Genomic DNA, 18,951 nt, shown 5'->3' with positions numbered 1-18,951 from the left:
AGAAGCTTTTTGGATTCACAAACTTGACACGATAAAACCAAAGGGACTGAATAATGAATTATGTTTGAATTGTTTCTTGTGAGGAACTGAGGCACATAGCATGTGAGGTTACAGCATACAGTGTGAGGTTGCTTTAAGAGAGGGTGGTACCAACAGGCTACAGCTGATTTAAATAGAGGGCAGTTTGCAATGACGTACAAGGAAGAGAACAAGCATACCTACTAACCAGGCGATGAGAGAAATGTGGTGGTGACATTCTACTGGGGAGTGTTTGTAAGTAGGAAAGATTGTGAACTACAGGGAAGGGGTATTATGGAGAAAAGGCTGTAAATGGGTAGCATACTCATAGAGTGTTTTCATCATAGATGGCACGCTCCTGAAGAAGGTGGCACGAAATCTGCGTTCGTAGCCGGCCCCAGATTGAGCGTGGCGGTCTCCACTCCCTCCTTTGGAATTTATTTGGGCTTTACACCACCTTTGGGAAGAACTAGTTGAAGGAGAGGAAGGAGTGAATCTGTATAAAATTCATTGTATTACTGATATACCTGGTATTGTAGAGTTGTACTGCACCAGAAATGAAATTGCACATGTATGATTTTGCACTTGTACGATTTGCACATGTATGAATTGTCCTATGAGCAATGGTCTTTGTATGAATTGCAATATTGGCTCAATCAACCTACGGTCTGTGGCTGGCATGGAAGACGTGGTGCGGGTTAAGATTGCGAAGGAGTGTGCTGAAGGCCGTGTTCTTGGCCCATTTGATTCTCCTCCTGTTCCTTGTTTACGGGTTTCCCCACTTGGTGTGGTGCCAAAGAAGGTGGCTGGTGAGTTCCGCCTTATTCACCACTTATCTTTCCCTAGGGGAGAAACTGTAAATGATGCCATTCCTGAGCATCTGCGTACGGTGCGTTATACGTCCTTTGACCAAGCGGTCAAGGTCGTGCGCCGTTGTGGAGTGGGTGCTGAAATGTCAAAGTGTGACATTAAGTCTGCGTTCCGCCTCCTCCCGGTCCACCTCGAGGACTTCAATCTCCTCGGCTTTGCTTTTGAGGACAAGTTTTACATGGATAGGGCCCTCCCTATGGGCTGCTCCATTTCATGTGCGGCCTTCGAGCACTTCAGTTCCTTTTTGGAATGGGAGCTGCGTCGTCGCTCTGCTTGCCCTGATTCTTGTCATTATTTAGATGATTTTTTGTTCGTTGGGCCTAGGGGCACTGGGCAGTGTGCCCAGTTGCTTGCCACCTTTGTTTCCCTAGCGGAGGAGGTAGGGGTCCCCTTAGCTCATGAGAAGACTGAGGGCCCCTCCACGGTGTTGACCTTCCTGGGTATCGAGTTGGATACCATTCAGCAGTCTTTAAGACTACCTGCAGACAAGGTCCAGGACCTTCGCAGGCGGCTTGATGAATTTAAGGGCCGGAATAAAGTTTCCCTCCATGAATTGCAGCAGCTGGTTGGCACCTGAACTTTGCTTGCAAAGCTGTGGCCCCAGGTAGGGCTTTCTTGAGGTGTCTGTGTGATGCCATGGGGTCCTTGAAATTGCCTCATCACCGTCTGCGCCTCAGTCGTGGCATGCAGGAGGACCTCCAGGTTTGGAGGGACTTTCTGCACTCCTTTAATGGGGTGACGTTTTGGAGCGAGGATTTGTTGCTCGAAGCCGAGCTTCAAGTTACTTCTGATGCGTCTGGTGCTCTGGGTTTTGGTGTGTACTTTAGAGGGCACTGGTGTTCAGCTCATTGGCCGGCTGATTGGATGGAGCATGGGCTGTCCAGGGACTTGACGTTCTTGGAATTTTTTCCCTTGCTTGTGGCAGTCTGGCTGTGGGGAGACGAGCTGTCAAATCACACGGTACATTTCTGGTGTGATAACCAAGCTGTGGTGCATGTAGTGAACTCCTTGACGTCAAAGTCGAACAGAGTAATGCGGCTGGTGCGGGCTTTTACCCTTAAGTGCTTACAGTTGAATATTTTGTTCAGAGCCAGACACGTTCCTGGAGTTAGTAATGGTGTGGCAGACGCTTTGTCTCGCCAACAGATGGAACGGTTCTGGCTCCTTGCACCAGAGGCTGATCGTTTGCCAGCATGGATGCCCAGTGAGCTTTGGCGTCTTGGAAGGTAGAGGCGAACCGGGCGATCCAGTCGGCCTTAGCTCCTAGTACACGGAGGGCATATGATCGTGCGGTAGGGCAGTTCATGGAGTTCAGGGGAACGGTGGGTCTCTGGGATATTTGGACCATTCCTACGGAGCATCTTATTCACTTCTGTGTGGTGCAGCATGGTCGTGGCTTATCTGTTAAGTCCATTAGAGGCCAGTTGGCTTCCCTGGCGTTTGTTAGTAAGGCTCGTGGCCTGCCAGAGGCCACGGGGGACTTCAGGATCCGCAAAATGCTCGAGGGTTGGTCTCGGGAGGCCGGTGCTCCTAGGGACCTGTGGCAGCCTATTTCCCCTTCAGTTTTGAAGGGTTTGGGGGCCACGTGGGCTGAGGTGTGTTCATCATCATATGAGCAAAGGCTGTTTCATGCAGCGTCCTTAGTGGCCTTTTTGGGGGCACTAAGGGTTAGCGAGCTGGTAGTGCAGTCTCGGGCTGATTCATCTGGTAGGGCCTTGGCTGCCGGAGACATTAAATTTGTGGAGGACAAGGTATCCATACGGATTCGTCGCTCCAAAACGGATCAGAGGCAGTTGGGAGCCACTCTGGTTTTGGGCCCCTGTTCGGATGAGGGGCTTTGCCCTTCGGGATTATATTGAGCTGTGGGGTGAGGCCCCAGGGGCTTTCTTTCAGCATGCTGATGGTGCTCCGTTGACCCGTTATCAGTTTTGGGTGGTTACAGAACGGGCCCTTGGTAGGCTTGGGTTGTTGGGGGTCAAATTTGGCACCCACTCTTTTCGAAACGGAGCAGCCTCTACGGCCGCGGTGATGGGTTTTCCCCAGCAGGCTATACAGCGGGTAGGCAGGTGGTGGTTTGTTGCATTTCGTTCTTACATCCGTCCTTTGTCCCATTGTTGACAGCCCTTGCTAACTGTCTTTTCTTAGGTGTGGCGCCGGGCCCTGTGAAGTGCAGGATCGTAATTTGTGGACATAGCATGGTGTTCTGGGCCGCCCACCAGGCCAGACGGACTCCCATCGGATCCCAGCTCGGGCTGAGTGCTGTGGCCACGGTCGAGTGGCTTGGGAGGCGTGGCCTTCATTGGCCAGCTTTGTTGCCACTCTTGTTTTGGGGGCGGAAGGGTCCGCCCCCGCACATCTTGGTCATACACTTGGGTGGAAATGACCTTGGTCTTGTGCAAGGAAAGGCCCTTTCATTGCAGGCAACTGCAGACCTTCATTAAATAAGCTGCCGGTGGCCGGGTGTGCTAATATTTTGGTCTGAGATGTTGCAGCGTCGGGTGTGGCATGAGGCGTATGACCCACGGGCGATTGAGGGTGCGCGGCGCAAGGCAAACCGGGCTATGAAGAACCTTTAGGGGAAGGCCTGGGGATTTATTTGCCACACCCTAGGATTAAAGCTGAATTTGCCCATCTCTACTGGGATGACGGTGTTCATTTATCGCCTGAGGGCAATGATATATTCCTGGATGACCTGCGACAAGGGCTGAGGTTGGCCTTAAGCCACCTGTGGGGTGTCAGGGCCTAAGCAGAGGCTTGGCCCTGGCGGTGGCAGGAGATTTTGGGGAATAGGGAGTGGGCCGGTGAGCACCCACTGGCATTTCTCCCAGATGTGGGGGAACAGGGTCTGCCATCAGTGCGGTATGCTTGTGACGGCTACCACAGCACAGGCAGACGCCTGCAAAGATCCCCAGGTACAAGTCCTTCCCTCATGCTGTACGGCTGGGATGTTAGGAGCTTGGTGGGGGGATCCATTAGCCTGGCTGGCTGGGTTGCAGCTATTCAATGGATGGCCTACACCCAGGGCTTTGGGGCTCGCCCAGACAGGCCAAGGCAGTGGTTAGGTGTGACCCCGTGGCTTGGCCTGTACCGCATAGTTGGCCCTTGCCATAGTTATGCAGTTTATATTGTTGTTATATTAATAAACGGCCATTTATCTCCAAGCCTGTGTCTGTCTCTTTTTCCGGCTAAGTCAGCAAATAAAAGAATGTCACTAGAAGAGCATGTCATCTTTGACTGTAAGATATACACATAAGTACAAGAAGATTGCATAAGGCCCATAATTTCTGACCATTCTGGAAGACATAGAGCTTCTCTCCTTTCAAAAATGTTCTCAGATAGATCCCAGGGCATAACATATAAGGTTGCCAAATTTGGCTGGTTGGAAATGAAGAACAGGAGATTGTTCATTACTAATTAAGGATAGTCTTGTATGTGGTTTTATGGTATCTGGTTATGATATACTAAATTCTAAATTTTCAACTTTTTAATGTAATGTAAGGCAATGTAATTTATTATTATATTGATGTACGTTTTAAATTGTACGCTCTATTTTTACTCTTGTTATATCCTTGCTGGTCTAGGACCATAATAAATTTGATTTGATTTGATTTGATTTGATTTGAGAAACTATGGGCTCTGCACTGTTCACTCCGTTTGCCATTACCATGGCTCACTGTACTTGTGCTGCTTAACAGTAATTTGAACACTGAGGGAGAAGCTTTGTTTCACAATAAAAGTGTCTCAGCAATACTAGATGAAGCAACAGTGAGAGTGAGACATTTTTGTTGGTAAGCTGATGTAGGCAACATTGGATTTATAACAAATGTCATACTCCAACTTGCTCCTCAGTAGGGAACCAAAGGGTCTTACATCCTTGGACAGGATTGCATGTCATCCTCCCAACAACTCTGAGAGATAGGTAAAGGTGAGAGGGTGCGACTTGCCCAAGATCACCCAACAAGGTTCCATGGCTGAGGTGGGATTTGAAGCTAGGTGGGATTTGAATCTAGATCCTAGATGCTAATCAACTAATCACCACAACACATTGTAATAGCTCAAGAGGTTCTTAAACCCCCTTACTTTTGAAAAAAAAGTGATTTGTTCCATCCTCCTGTCCGTGCTGCCTTTCTCCCCAGTGGGGACTCAAAGCAGCTTATGTCATTCTCTTCTTCTCTATTTCATCCTCAACAATCCTGTCAAGTAGGTCTGGCTGATAGTGTGTGACTGGGACAAAGTCATTCAGCAATCTTTCATGGCAGTGTAAGGATCTGAAGCAGGATCTCCTTATCTGCCCAAAACAGACTACCTTAGATTGCATTGAAAATAGCAATGGGGATGCTGGTTTGCCACCCCAGTTGGAATGAAGAGGCAGACACAGGATTTGGAACTAAAGGGCCACCTTATTAATATATCAACCATTAAATATGGCAAGGGCAAACTAGTGGTACAGGTCAAGCCACTTGGTCTCACTGAGAGAGTTTAAAAAGTGTAACTGGGCGTAACGTGCCAGGGGCGAGGGGACCAGACCTGACCAGCAAGTCTGCATGGCAAGACATACCCCAGCCAGGGCCCATGGGCCTGCCCTCGGTGCCCACAGGCTCCCTGCTACAGATACCAGCCCAGTTTACCCATACAAACTCAGTACCTGACAGCATATTTGCACCGCAGTCCCACACCATATGGTCTGGGATACACTTCCCATAAAAAACATAGCAAATGTCCCCATTATCTCCTTAACCGGTGGTTGCACTCCACTATTACCAGCACAAGCTCCAACTACAAATCTCCTTTGGCCATATCCATGTCATCTTCCCCCATTACCTCACAAGAGGCTGTGTGCCAGACTTGTTGCTGCTGGGGGTGCTGGACAACCCCCCTCTGCCAGATGGACTTGACTTCATCAATCCACTGCAACCATCCTAGGACCGTCTTATGGCAGATTAGCTCATCTCAGCTGCTGCCCATCACGGTAATCTTATCAATCAGTTCCACTGTCACCTCTGTATGACTGGATTACAGCAGCCTAGGCCAGATCCACTACTGGCTGTCAATTGTGCAAATCTAGTAGAAAGATCAGATCACATCTTAGACTTCTGTGCTCTGCGTGACAGTTTTGCAGGTTTCAGCAGATGCAACAACGCAGCATGCCTTTAGGTGGCATGAGTGACATGAATGACAAAACCTAAAAACAACCTTTTAGGCCTACAAAGGCTGCAAAATTGAGCAGGGGAGGGGGAGCAGGTGGTTTAACTAGCCACGACCCTGAGACTATAGATCCTTGCTAAGCCAGTAGCAATAATATGTGAGGCAATGCACTATTCAGATGACTGCAAGCCTCCTCCCCAACCCCCGGCCTCAGACAAGCCTTCTCTGCTGTTGCTGTAAGTACTCTCTCCAGACAAAGTAGAACAATGGAGTAGAGGAGGTCTAGACAGGCTGGAGGCCTGAGGGGGCTGGGCCTAACCCTGCTTCAGCCCTCCTGACTGATAGACAGTGATAACCCAATATTTCCTTAATCCCTTTGGCCTCTTCATCATCCTGAAAGGATGAGTCTGCAGGTAGCTGCACAAGCCGCACCAAAATGACTGCTAATGCCAGTAAGCAGGAGGCAAATCAGGCCACACAAATGCCACACTCAAAATAGCCACTCTTGGAGCTGTGCATGTTGAAGATGCCTTCCCAACATGGCTGCACTGCCAGGAAACTAAGAAGGTCACTGGGTGCCACTCTCAAAATGGCTGCACCCAACTGAATAAACTGCAAAATGTCCCCTGCTGCCTGAAGGCCTTAGGCTGAGCTATTGCTGCTAGTAAGTGTAAATGACAAGGGAGGGAAAAGCCTAGATGGGGGGGGGGGGGTCTACCAGCATCCACCATGCTAGGCTAGTAGCAATAAACTATGAATTAATCCACCCCTCAGATGGCTGCAACTCACACCTGTGGCCTACAGCAAAGCCTATTGCTGCTGCTGCTGCTGCTGGAAGTACTCTCCCCCCAAAAAGTAAAACAGTGTTGGGGGGAGAGGAGCCTAGGTAGGCCAGAGACCTCAAGGGCTGGGTATAACCCTGCTTTAGCCCTCCTGACTGATAGACAACAGGCCCCAAATGTAAATAAGGAAAAGGACTCTTCCAAACCAGTGAGCCTGGTGCTGGACCCTGGCTCTCCTCTTGAAGTTTGAAGGTAGCAAGCAGGGGAAATTCACAGTTTCTCCAAGGCAGCTGATGCTGTCTAGCCCTGAGGGCCTTTAGTATAACCAGCCTCAGATGAGCTCGGCTGAGAGAGCTTGAGATGTGCTCTGCTCAGGCCAAGCACGCAGAGCAACTGCCAGCAGGGAGGGCAGAGCCATCTTCTGAAGGCTCTGTCTCCACCCCCCAGCCATATCCCCATATGCCTGGGAGATGCCTCTGCCTGCTTCTCCTTCCAAGGTGGCAAAGTACGGTCCCCAGCTCAAGCCACTGTGTGGCAGCCGGGAGTACTGCATTCTCACAAAAGTCTCGGCCAGGATGATCCAATTCCCTTCATGTTTGGCACTGCAACTCCTATAGTCATACTGAAGCTGGTGGCCAATTTGGGACTCCGAGATTTATGTCTGGATGAGTTATGCCTGACACAGATATTTATTTATTCAATTCAATTTATTGCTGAGGAGGATGGTTTTCTGGAGATTCCATGAGCCAGGATGTTCCAATTCCCTGCTTGTTTGGCAATGCACCACAATCATCTGGAAGTCAGTGGCCAATTTTGCGGTGTATAGCTTTATTTTTGTAGGAGTTATATCTGACAGATGGATAGACGGATGGATGAATCCTATTATTATAATTGTCACATCTCATTGTAAAACACATCTTGGAAAAGGTCCCAGGTTCATTCCTCCAAGATCTTCAATTAGGAAGATGTTAGACTTATTCAGTACCATTTACTATTGTATTCAAATGGTTAAGATGAAAACAAACAAACAGATGCTTATGACATTGCTTCTCCTATCCTGATCTAATTTTGCTCCTCTCTTTCCAGATTGATTAACTTGAATTATTTTTGTGTGTACTAAATTATATTTAAGGCTTCTCTCCACCATCTAAATGATTTTTGGGTAACCAGAAAATGTTCTTCTTTGCATTGTTAACCATATCTACAAAAAAAGTCCAATAGCCATAATCTCATTAAATTGCTATCTTCTCTGCATACATTCTATAGGCTTTCTCTGGAAGACCATTAGTGGTCAGAATTAGGCTGTCTCTACCCTATTGCCTCACCTTTGTCAACAAACTTGAATCAGGAGTGGATGGGCATTTGACAGGGCAATCCTAAAGAGAGTTACACCAGTCTAAGCCGATTGAAATAAATGGGCTTAGACTGGAGTAACTCTGTTTAGGATTGCACTGTAAGTTACTGGGAAATTTCCCAATGGCCTGTTGCCCTAGAGGGCTCCTGGCTAGGAACAAGCACAGCCAAACTCCAGTAGCTCTGCCAGCACCGGAGATGGGAGGCACTTCAGCAGCAATTATCTCACCAGTTGCCTTTTTTCCATACTGCTGCTGGTTGGTGGCAATGCAGGAGAGGAGGCAAAGGACCATTGGCCAGGTCTCAGCTGAGTAGCCTGTTTAATGCTGGCTCATAGCACTGCAAGGGATGCTCAGTTTGGTTTGCTCTAGACAATTTTAATTTCCCAGACTGCCTCTTGTCAACCTTCTCGCAAAGGTCCTGGAATGCACACTTATAGCTGATGAATTTCATTTCATTCCCGAGACCCATCCCTGGACTCAAGCACAGTAGTGTCCCTTAAACCTTTGAAATGTTGCAGGGCACTGGATGGGAATTCTCATTTGAAATGTCACTGGTTTCACTGAAAGAGTTATGCATGTACCTAACTCTCTGCCATCAAAATCAGTGGGATTTGCATTGGCTTAACTATGCTTATAGGGACTTACATGTGTTCATGCCTAGTTCATGGGTTGGGTCTGCATAGCATTTTCAACCATTTTCAATCTTGCCCAATTGTCCCCCTTCCTACATCCCTTGTCCCTCCCGGGTTTTGTCCATGATGGCCCATGATTCTCAATGTAGCCTTTTGGGGAGAATAAAGGGGACTTATCCTCTCATTTTCATCAAAAGAAAAGCTGATCAGATCCACTCCAATGTATATTGTGTGCATAATTTTCAGATTCTGTAGCACAGCTAACAGAAAACTTCAAAGCATGCACTAATTCAGTTTTTTTTCAAGGACCAAAGCATATTCATGTAAATTATTTCATGGCTCTAACAAGTAAGCAGAGGTACAGTATGGTGAAAGGGGACATTATCCATCTAACACAGTTACTAATCATGCTCTTGAGAAACAGGCTCTAATGAGGTGTTACATATCCCAGTAAACAAAACATGCTGGCAATTCTAAAACTCTTTGCATCATTCCTCATTGCTTCTTGATCAGAGATGCCCTTTCTATAACCCTGCAAGAAAAAAAAATGCTGCTAGTCAGAATAATTAAGATGCTGTATTTCTCACAAGCTAATCACACACTTGGGTATTTTTAAAATTTATTTTTTTAGTTGGTATCCACTGCTCAGAAAGTGTTTCATGAACCCAGGTGAAAATCAGATTCCTTACATAGTGAACAGAACATGTTTCATAAAGGTCACAAGGGGTCCTACTCTGGCCACACAGCCATATCTAGAAGGTAGGGAAGGCAAATTGTGAGCCTACTACTTTGAAAAACTTCAACTGCCAATAAAATCCCTTGGTAGTAATTTATGTTTCTATGTTTCTTGCTGTGTGGAAGCTGCCCCCTTCCTCTGGGAGATGCAAGACTCTGTTGGCATTGTATTAACTGAAATGTCAAAAGGCAGTTTTCACAGTGTTTATCCTCAGAGATCTGGGTGACTTCTTTTTTAATATAATATAATTAGAGAGGAACAATAATACTCTTGCAGATCTTTGTTACTCATAATGACAATAATCAAAAGGACAGATTGTTAGTCAAGTTTAACTATCTTGTAACAGAAGTGAGCAATCAAGAACAAAATCAGAGTATCCCCCTCCTAACTTTGCCAATTTATGAGTATATGGTAATTATTAGTTGCATTTTGTCTACAGTAAAATACTCCAAAACACTCTTGCATTCCATCAGGAATAAGGACTTAATGTGTAGAACTTTATAGAAGAATCCAAGTCCAGTCCTCACACTTCATGGAGTGGATGTTGCCTTTGCCTACTCTGCAGAGTTGAGCTAAGTGCAACATGAAGATAAAATAGAGAAGGAGAGAAGGGTATAAGCCACTTTAGGTCACCATCGAGGAGAAAAGAGGTGTATAAATAAAGTAACTACAAATGAAGTAAATTCTGAGTAGGTTAGACTGAGAAATTATGATGGACTCAGGGTTACCCAGCAAGCTTCTATGGACAGTGTGAGCATTCAGGTCTGATTGTCACAAATTCTTGACTGATACTCTAACAACTATGCTACAACAACTCTGAAAATGAAAGCAATCTATGAGAAGGCTATGGCATTAAACAGTGCAATTTTAATAAGACTTACTCCAGTCTAAGCTCTGTCTAAGAGCTCCCAGCCATGGTGACTGAGAGCACAAGACAGGAGAGAATGCATGTGGTGTTGAGAACAGAGTATGCAAGGGGAACTTTGCAGAAATCTGGATGTGCCCCACACTCATACACAGGAGGAGAGCTAAGTCCAGAACACCTGACTAACATCTACCACCTCGGTTACCATACGTGGGTGCTCAGGCGATTGCTCTCAAGATTGCACTAAGAACTTCTGAGGGTCACTCACTACGTCAGCCATTACTGTACTGAATTAACACTCTTTGACACACCAGATTTTCAAATTTTCCCATTTTAGATGTTCTCCTACCATCATGGATATTACCATTTGGCAACTCTATGCCACCTAGAGGGTTTTTCATTAGGTCCTGATATCATCTAACAAATAAACTAGATAATGCAAATATTCAAAGAAAATAATGGGATGAACAGAAAAGTGTGGTGACTGTACAACCTTTACAGTGGAATGAAGGTCGAAAAAACAATGACCGACCCAAGATCACCCTGAGAAGCATGGCTGACTGGATGTTTACTTGAACTGGATCTTCCTAATCCTAAAATGACCACTGCATCACACTGCCTTTGTATCTTTCTGTCTGTACAAAGGATGAGCTCTATGTGACTGTAGGTGGTCACAGATTACCTCTTTCCCCAGACATTGGCCCCGGGAGGCAGCAGGAGCAAGGAGCAGGAGGCTGCCCACTTGGGAGTGTTTCCACAGATAGTAGGAGTTAGGAACCAGTAAGGAGTTACTCATGGGGAGGGTCTTTCAAGGCTCCTTAAAGGCATGCTGTGGCTGTCCTGAATTTGCAGAAGTGGCTGTGTCTGAGGGAGGAGAGTCCCTGGATGGGAAGTGCCAAGATGAGGGTAAGCCACAATGGCAGGCCTGTGGTTGGGGAGGGTCTTAGAGCTGTCTGACAGCATAATTGGAGGGGTTGGGGTTGGAGGACAAGGAAGTCTGAACCACTGAGTGTTACAACACTGAAGTTTAACTTGTCCTGACACTACCTCCAAAAAAGATTTACTGCTTACTGCATCCTTGGCTCATGGCTTCTGTGGGACAGTCGCCATATGGAGGTCCAGCTGAAACTGTGCGTGTTACAGAACCCTACATTACTGATTCCTTGTGGAAACCCACTGCACTGGATGCCCTACTGGGACTGCACTCTACTACTGAGTTAGAGCCCCTTACCAATGGTGCACTCCCTTCCATCCACCAAATCGATGGGATCCAGCCAGCTTTTTTGTTCAGTCTTATCCCATTCTCCTTCTTACAACAGATGACATCTTACGTGGATTTTGTCCTTGCAAGTCCCATGATCCCAAAACTAGCAATTTTGGTAAGGTTGTCAACTCCAGGTTGGGAAATTCCTGGAGATTTGGGGGTGGAACCTGGAGAGGTCTGGGTTTGAGGAGGGGCCTCAGCAATGTAAAATGTCTTAACAGGTTAAAAAAAACTGTCTTAGATTTCACCCTGCATGGAAATTGATCTCTGTAATTGAGATCAGTTGTAAGTAGAGATGGGCATGGAAAAAAAAAACTAACCAGGAGGTTCATGGTTCGAGGGTTTCACAAACCATGAAACACGGAACTGGACTAGTTACGAATCAGTTCGTGGTTCATGGGGTTTAAATGCCCCTTTCCGGCCTTAACAGCAGCAGGGAAAGGGGCCTTTAACAGTTTAAAGGGCCCTTTCCTGCCTTGCAAGTAGCAGGTCCCTTTAAACTATCAGCAAGCAGGTGGCGGGGGGATCCCCCCTCACCACCTGCCAGCTGATAGTTTAAAGGAACATGCCAGTGGCAGGGCCCTTTAAACTGCCCAAACTCCAGCCCCCAACCCCCCCCCCCCAGCCTTCAGCCCCAGCCCCCCACTTACCTTCCCCTGCAGTGCGGCATCTTTCCTCGCAGAAGGAGTGAGAAGGCCATTTTTGACCTCTTCCACCACCCTGGGGGCCTGCAGGGTGGTGGAAGAGGCTGAAAATGGCCACCTCCACTGCCTTGCGGGCCCCCAGGGTGAGGGAAGAGGCTAAAAAACGGCCTCCCTGCCCCTCAAATGGCGGCCACAGCAGCCACTTGAGGGGCAGGGAGGCTGTTTTTGGCCTCTTCTGCCACCCTGGGAGCACACAGGGTGGAGGAGGAGGCAAAAAACGTCTTTCCCGCCTCTCCCGGGAGGAGGGACAAGATGCCGCACCACAGGGGAAGGTAAGTGTGGGTCTGGGTCTGGGGGGTGGGGGGTAGCGGGGCTGGGATTTGGGCAGTTTAAAGGGACCTGTCATGGCAAGTCCTTTTAAACTATCAGCTGGCAGGGGGGCATCCCCCCTACTGCCTGCCAGTTGATAGTTTAAAGGGACCTACCCTTGCAAGTCTTTTAAAGGGACAGTTTAAAGTTCCTTGGGGAAATGGCCATTTAAACTGCCCCTGTAAATACGACCCAACAAACCAGTATACAATTTGTAGAAGTTCCGTGAAAAGGAGCTTCCATGAACCCTGGTTCGTGAACCCCGAACTGGCCTGGTTCGTGGGTTTTTTTGGGTCATATTTAGGTTCGTGCCCATCTCTAGTTGTAATTCTGTGAGATCTCCAAGATCCACCTGGAGGTTGTCACCCTTACTTTTGGGGTGCTCAAAGAGGAACACTTTTTTTCTTTTTCATCTGCAGAAAAAGCTAATTGAACTTGATTTAATGTGTGATTAGGGACTTCCTCATCCATGCATGTTTTCATTGTATACCCACTTGAGAAATTCCTTATTCTTTTTTTTTTAGCATGGAAAATATCACACAATGGGCATCTGCACAACTGAAAAGATAAACATGTGAATATCTGCTCCCTCCCACTGCAAAAGTTTTGTCAAGCTCATTAGCTGAGTCAGAGAAGATCTTATTAGAGTATCAGACCTCTATGGAAACCAAGCTCCCAATGAGAATTGAGATGAGCAGTGGAAGAGATTATATTTTCCACCATTCTATCACTTCGGTCCAATTATAGGAAGTTCCTGTGCTTCATGACATTCTCTGAAACATCACCTTGACAGACAGTTCTCAGTGGTACAGTTCTACATCTACATAACCTGACTTTACTTCCTGAAGCCCTCTTTGCTTCCAAACTTATTCTTTGCATTCTGGATTCTCTATTAATATGTGAGAGGAGGAAAGGAAGCATAGCAGTGAGATTCCCACTCTCTCAAAATTAAATAAAGGTAAGTAATATATTAAAGCCCTGTAAGAAATGTTGCTGTTTGCTAGCCATTTCCTGAAGCCATGTTACAAGCCCATTCTGAATATTATTATTCCTGTTGAATGGAATTAGATTTTTTTTCACTCAGTGAAGGAAAGAGTGTAATCTACCTAGCATGAGAGAAATTTAAAGAGACCCTTTCTAGGTGGGCACATACTTTCACTGATGGTCCTTTCTGAAGAGTAATCAAGAAATGTTCAGGAGGAAGGAAAATGAATCAAATGGTGGTGTAGCACAGTAAGTAAGAGTGTGGGATGTGAACAAAGCCCTTGCCTTAAATTTTCCCTTACTGCGAACTCACATTATAGTTTCAGTCTAGCTTTCTCAGTACAGTGCCAATGCCTACCTACAATCTGGGGAAATTGTATTGTAAAGGATTTAGTGAGAGAACATAATCTTACTTTGAATATTGTAGTGTCATATCAATGCATATAATACTCTTATTAAATTTGTATTCTTAATCATTCTTATTAAGAAGAGGGAGGGTATAAAAGAATGAGCCAGTGCTAGGCTCTCATGGCCCTTTCTTACAAGCCCAAGTTAATGTCAATCGCCACTTTGGGGACAAAAGGAATTTTCCTCAAGGCCAAGATTGCCCAGGGATCCTGGAGGTTTTTTGCCTTCTTCTGGGCATAGAACGGGGGGCACTGAGGGAGGTGAAGGCGGGGAGATAGCTGTGAATTTCTTGCATTGTGCAGGGGGCTGGGCTAGATCACCTTGGGGTCCTTTGTAGCTCTATGTTTCTACAAAATGATTATGTGCTTCAGTTCATTTATCATTTCCCCATATCTTGTCTCCTTTTCCTTCATCTAGTTCTCTGCAGTCTAGAATCCCAGAAACTTATTTAGAGGATCATACAGTGAAAGCCACAGATGTATGGTGGTTAGTGCTTGGACATTGCTCAAGTCCCTATTATCCCTTGAAGCTTACTTGGTACGTATATATGAACATATACAACTACCTTATTCTGTCAAACCGTTCATCAAGCTCAGTATTGTCTCTTCTCACCAGCAGCAATTCTCCATAGTTTCAGACAGAGGTGGATCTATTTGAACACCTGAGGTCCTTCAGATGGAGTTGATAAGGATGAACTTGGGGCATTTTAGATGCCATATATGTGTTCCTATCCCATACTCCTCACAACCTTTAGCCAGTCACTCTCACTCAGCCAAAACTAGTTCATAGCATTGCTTTGAAGAAAACAGAATGGGGAAAACTAAATATGTCATAATGAACTCCTGAGTAAAAGGGCATGATAAAACATAATAGATTAGTTGCACTGTATCATTAAAACCTACTTTATTTTCCACAATGTCCAGTTCTCTATATTAAAGGTTTTTAATGTTTCTTTCCCTTAGATTAGAAATTATGCCAGCATGATTAATGGGAATATAACTACAGTAACACACTTCATCATCTTGGGCTTCCCCGCTCTGAAGAAACTTCAACTTCTCCTCTTTTTTGTGGGGTTAGCTGTCTATATCTTGACTTTAGGTGGACACCTCATCATTATCACCATAGTACGCATTGACCAACGTCTTCACACTCCCATGTACTTCTTTCTCAGCAACTTCTCCTTCCTAGAGATATGGTATACCTCTAATATTGTTCCCAAGATGCTAGAAGTCCTCCTAGATAAAGACAAAACTATCACATACTCTGGCTGCATTACGCAACTCTATTTTCTTATTACATTTGGTACAGCAGAATGTTTCATTCTGGCAATCATGGCATATGATCGCTACTTAGCCATATGCAACCCTCTGCGCTATCCAATTCTCATGAATAACAAAGTTTGCCTTCAGCTGGCTGTGTGCTCTTGGGCTGGTGCTTTCATAATAAATATTCCACCACTAATCTCACTATGTAGACTGCCATTTTGTGGGCCCAATGAAATTAACCATTTCTTTTGTGATGCACCACCTTTACTGAAACTCTCTTGCATTAAACCCCATGTAGCCGAACTGTGCAATTTCATTGTGGCCACTAGCGTCATTGTCAGTTCCTTCTTCCTCATACTGATATCTTACATCCTCATTATAATCACTGTTTTGAAAATACCCTCATCTTCTGGGCGTCAAAAAGCCTTCTCAACTTGTGGGTCCCACCTGGCCGTTGTGACTATTTTCTATGGCACACTAATGTTCATGTATGTGCGTCCAACATCCAACTTTTCAGTTGATTCTGTGAACTTCAACAAAGTCATATCCATGTTCTATACTGTCATCATCCCCATGCTAAACCCAATTATTTACTGCTTGAGAAACAAGGAAGTCAAAGATGCCCTGCAGAAAGCAGTTAGGGGGAAATGTATGCTGCTGTTATCAAAATCAAACACCATTTCAGGTGGGATAATGAATTAGAGATGTCAATGATAATAGAGCAGAGGTACTAGAATTAGGAGAAGCTGAAAAACTTGACTTATATAACTGCTTCCTTGGAAAGACCCACAGATTAATCTGATGCAGTGTTAGACATATAGGATTAAAATGTAAGCAAACAAGTTAGGCATAAGAGCATTCTGTCTAGCACCCCCACCCCCATTTTTCTGTAGATTTTCCTACATGTATCTCCACCAGATCTGTCCATTTTGTTTTCTCTATCTGTTTCTTATTATTGTGATGAATGGGTTGCTGTCATCTTTCTATCAATGATGAGTACTTTTACATGCACTTCTAGATATTGTAACTCATAAGAAATCTCTGTAATAATGAATTAAAATGATATTCAAATTTTCTCCAAATTTCTATCATATTCAAGGTATGATACTCCTCACTTTTATTCCCTCCCTAAAATCATCATTGTGTTATCTATGCATCCATTGTTTAAGTCAAATCACAGCATCAAATCTTTGTATGGTCTACCAAGTAACTCATCATTCTGTTAATATTATTCTGTTATTTCTGTTACAATGATGTAGTGGCTGGACTAGGATCTGGGAGACTCAAGTTTGAATCTCCATTCTGCCACGGAAGATTACTACATGAATTTGGGCCAGTCATTTTCTCTTAGCCCAACGTACTTCACAGGTGATGATAAAATGGATGAGGGAGGGACAATTCTATAAGTTGCTTTGGATTTTATTGGGGAGAAAAGTGGGTTCCAAATATCTTAATAAATAAACAAATACATTCATTTGTCTGCTCAATGGCAGAGCAGTACAAAAACTGTTGTCAGTAAAAGCCAATGACAGTTCTCCTAAGCTTTTAGTAAGGCTTAATACTAATGGGTGAGTAGATCTTGTTGAAATGAAGATCTTGACACTTTCTCACACCTTAAATAAATGCAAAGTGAAAAGTCAAAGGAGCCTACAGTACTTATTCTCGCAGAGAAAACAGAGCTGAATTGGCGCTCTGCCCTCTGGAATCACTTGCAGATGCAATCACATAAAGGGAGCTCCCATGAAAGTGGCATTCATGTGTACCAAGCAAGAACAGCCTGCATGTGAATTGAGGACTACACATAAAATCCTGCACTTGAGCATCCCCAGGTAATTCACAACATGTATTCATTGTGAAACCACTACTCTTAAACAAGTTGTTATACCTCTGGAGGATAGGCATCCAGGTAGTACCTCCTTTTTAAGAACTTGAATAGCCACAAGGTAGAATTAAGCAGATGGGAAAAAAACCTCAGCCTTTGTTGCAATGTTCTGACAAGCAGTAACATCTGTTAACTGAGATCCGGTATGGTGTTATCGTTAGAGTATTGGATTGAATCTAGGAGACCTACATTTAAATCCCTGCTGTGCCATGGATTGTCCTTGGGCGACCTTGGGCCAAACTCTTTCAGCCTAACCTACCTCACAGGGTTGCTGTGAGGATAAAATAGAGGAGAGGAGAATGATGTAAGTCAGTCAGTTTGAATCCTCATTGGTGAGAAAGATGGGGTATAAATGAAGTGAATAAAATAAATAAATAAATTGTGGCTTAATAGTAGCATTGATTATTTGGCTGTTTAGATCTGACAAATTATCTACTAATTGAAATTAAATTTTGTGAGCAACAAGTAGCTTTGTGGAACAGTTAAGGTGTACACTTGGGCATCTCCCCTTTACTAATGCTTTACCTGGCCAATTAACTTGGTTTAAATAAGTTCTTATTTCTCAAACCTCCGTGGAGATCAAAGCTCCCACAGCGTACTGATATTCAAAGCATAAGGCATTATATTTACTAAATTTCATCCAGTTTGTTACTTTGATGGAAGTAAAGGAAGCACCATCAATTCTTTACAATCTTCCTTGAATCCTCCAAATGAAGATACACAACATTCACATGATCTAGAATGCTTTGGAACACTCTTGCTGTCTTACAAAGATATTTAGAACTTCCTTTTTTCATTTTGCCAAGCATATTTGAAAGAAAAACTCCAAAGGAAAGAAAGCAGTGAAGTCAGGTTTCTGGTCACTCAAAATTAAATAAAGGTTAGTAATATATGTTAAAATAATTTTCTAAGATTTGTTTGTTGCTGTAGCACATTCTGGGCACCGATGACTAAAGTAGCCCTCTACATAACTTAAGATTTACTGAAATGTGAATACTGGCAAAATAGACAAATGCAGTCTATGTGTGGGAAAACAAAAAACAGAAGAGAGTTTCCCTTTGACTGCCACAAAAGATGATTCTAGCAATCATCAGACCTGCATGGAAAAAAGCCATGTGGAATGTTGCCTATAGCAAGGAGGAAAACTGGGTGAAACTGAGAGGCTTGCAGGCTCCGACTCTACTTACGGAAAGTCCTAGTTAATGTTTCAGCTTTGCTTTGATAGCATGTTGTTCTCTTTAATGAGCCACCAACAATTGTTTATGTGGAGGCAACTATCCTGAACTAAATGGGGTACTGATGGGGGGGGGTGCATACCAACACAGAGAAATAGTAGCATAGCAAATAAGAGTGTGAATCATAAAGGTCCAGCTTTACCTCATCCATGAACTGATTGGAACAAGCAAATAAACTCAACATCATCTGTGGTATGGGTGTAATAATATTGGCATAGCTTTCATGAATGTTGAAAGGTTAGCTGAGAGAATGTGAAATGCTTTGAACACTTGACGTGCCATATGAATTTTAGAACCTGCAGGAACTTCCAGTGGGTATCTCATTTTCCTCTCACTCACTACATCCTCTTTCCCTTCCTTGGCAGCCACTATAGCAACTCCTCTTTTCCTGCTTTCTTCTCTCCTTCCCACCCACCAGCCAAGCTATCTTTATCTGCCCTCCTGTCTTCAGCTATCTGTTCTTCCCTCCACCTGGCAGCCTTCTGTTCTTCCCTCCA

At 44.8% G+C, this 18,951-nt stretch overlaps 1 protein-coding gene across 1 annotated transcript; it reads left to right on the top strand.

The window, feature by feature from the left end:
• Positions 1–15,052: 15,052 nt before the first annotated feature.
• On the top strand, positions 15,053–16,039 carry LOC129339309 (olfactory receptor 11L1-like). The gene has a single exon (XM_054993894.1). The coding sequence runs from the start codon at positions 15,053–15,055 to the stop codon at positions 16,037–16,039; it is 987 nt and encodes a 328-aa protein (XP_054849869.1).
• The last annotated feature ends 2,912 nt before the right edge of the window (positions 16,040–18,951 follow it).

Source organism: Eublepharis macularius, chromosome 12 (assembly GCF_028583425.1).
Source record: "Eublepharis macularius isolate TG4126 chromosome 12, MPM_Emac_v1.0, whole genome shotgun sequence".
Classification (NCBI taxonomy): Eukaryota; Metazoa; Chordata; class Lepidosauria; order Squamata; family Eublepharidae; genus Eublepharis; species Eublepharis macularius.
This window is presented reverse-complemented; position numbering and strand designations above follow the sequence as displayed.

Excerpts from the sequence above, each read along its gene's own strand:
- LOC129339309 (XM_054993894.1), top strand. The coding sequence starts at position 15,053 with ATGATTAATGGGAATATAACTACAGTAACACACTTCATCATCTTGGGC.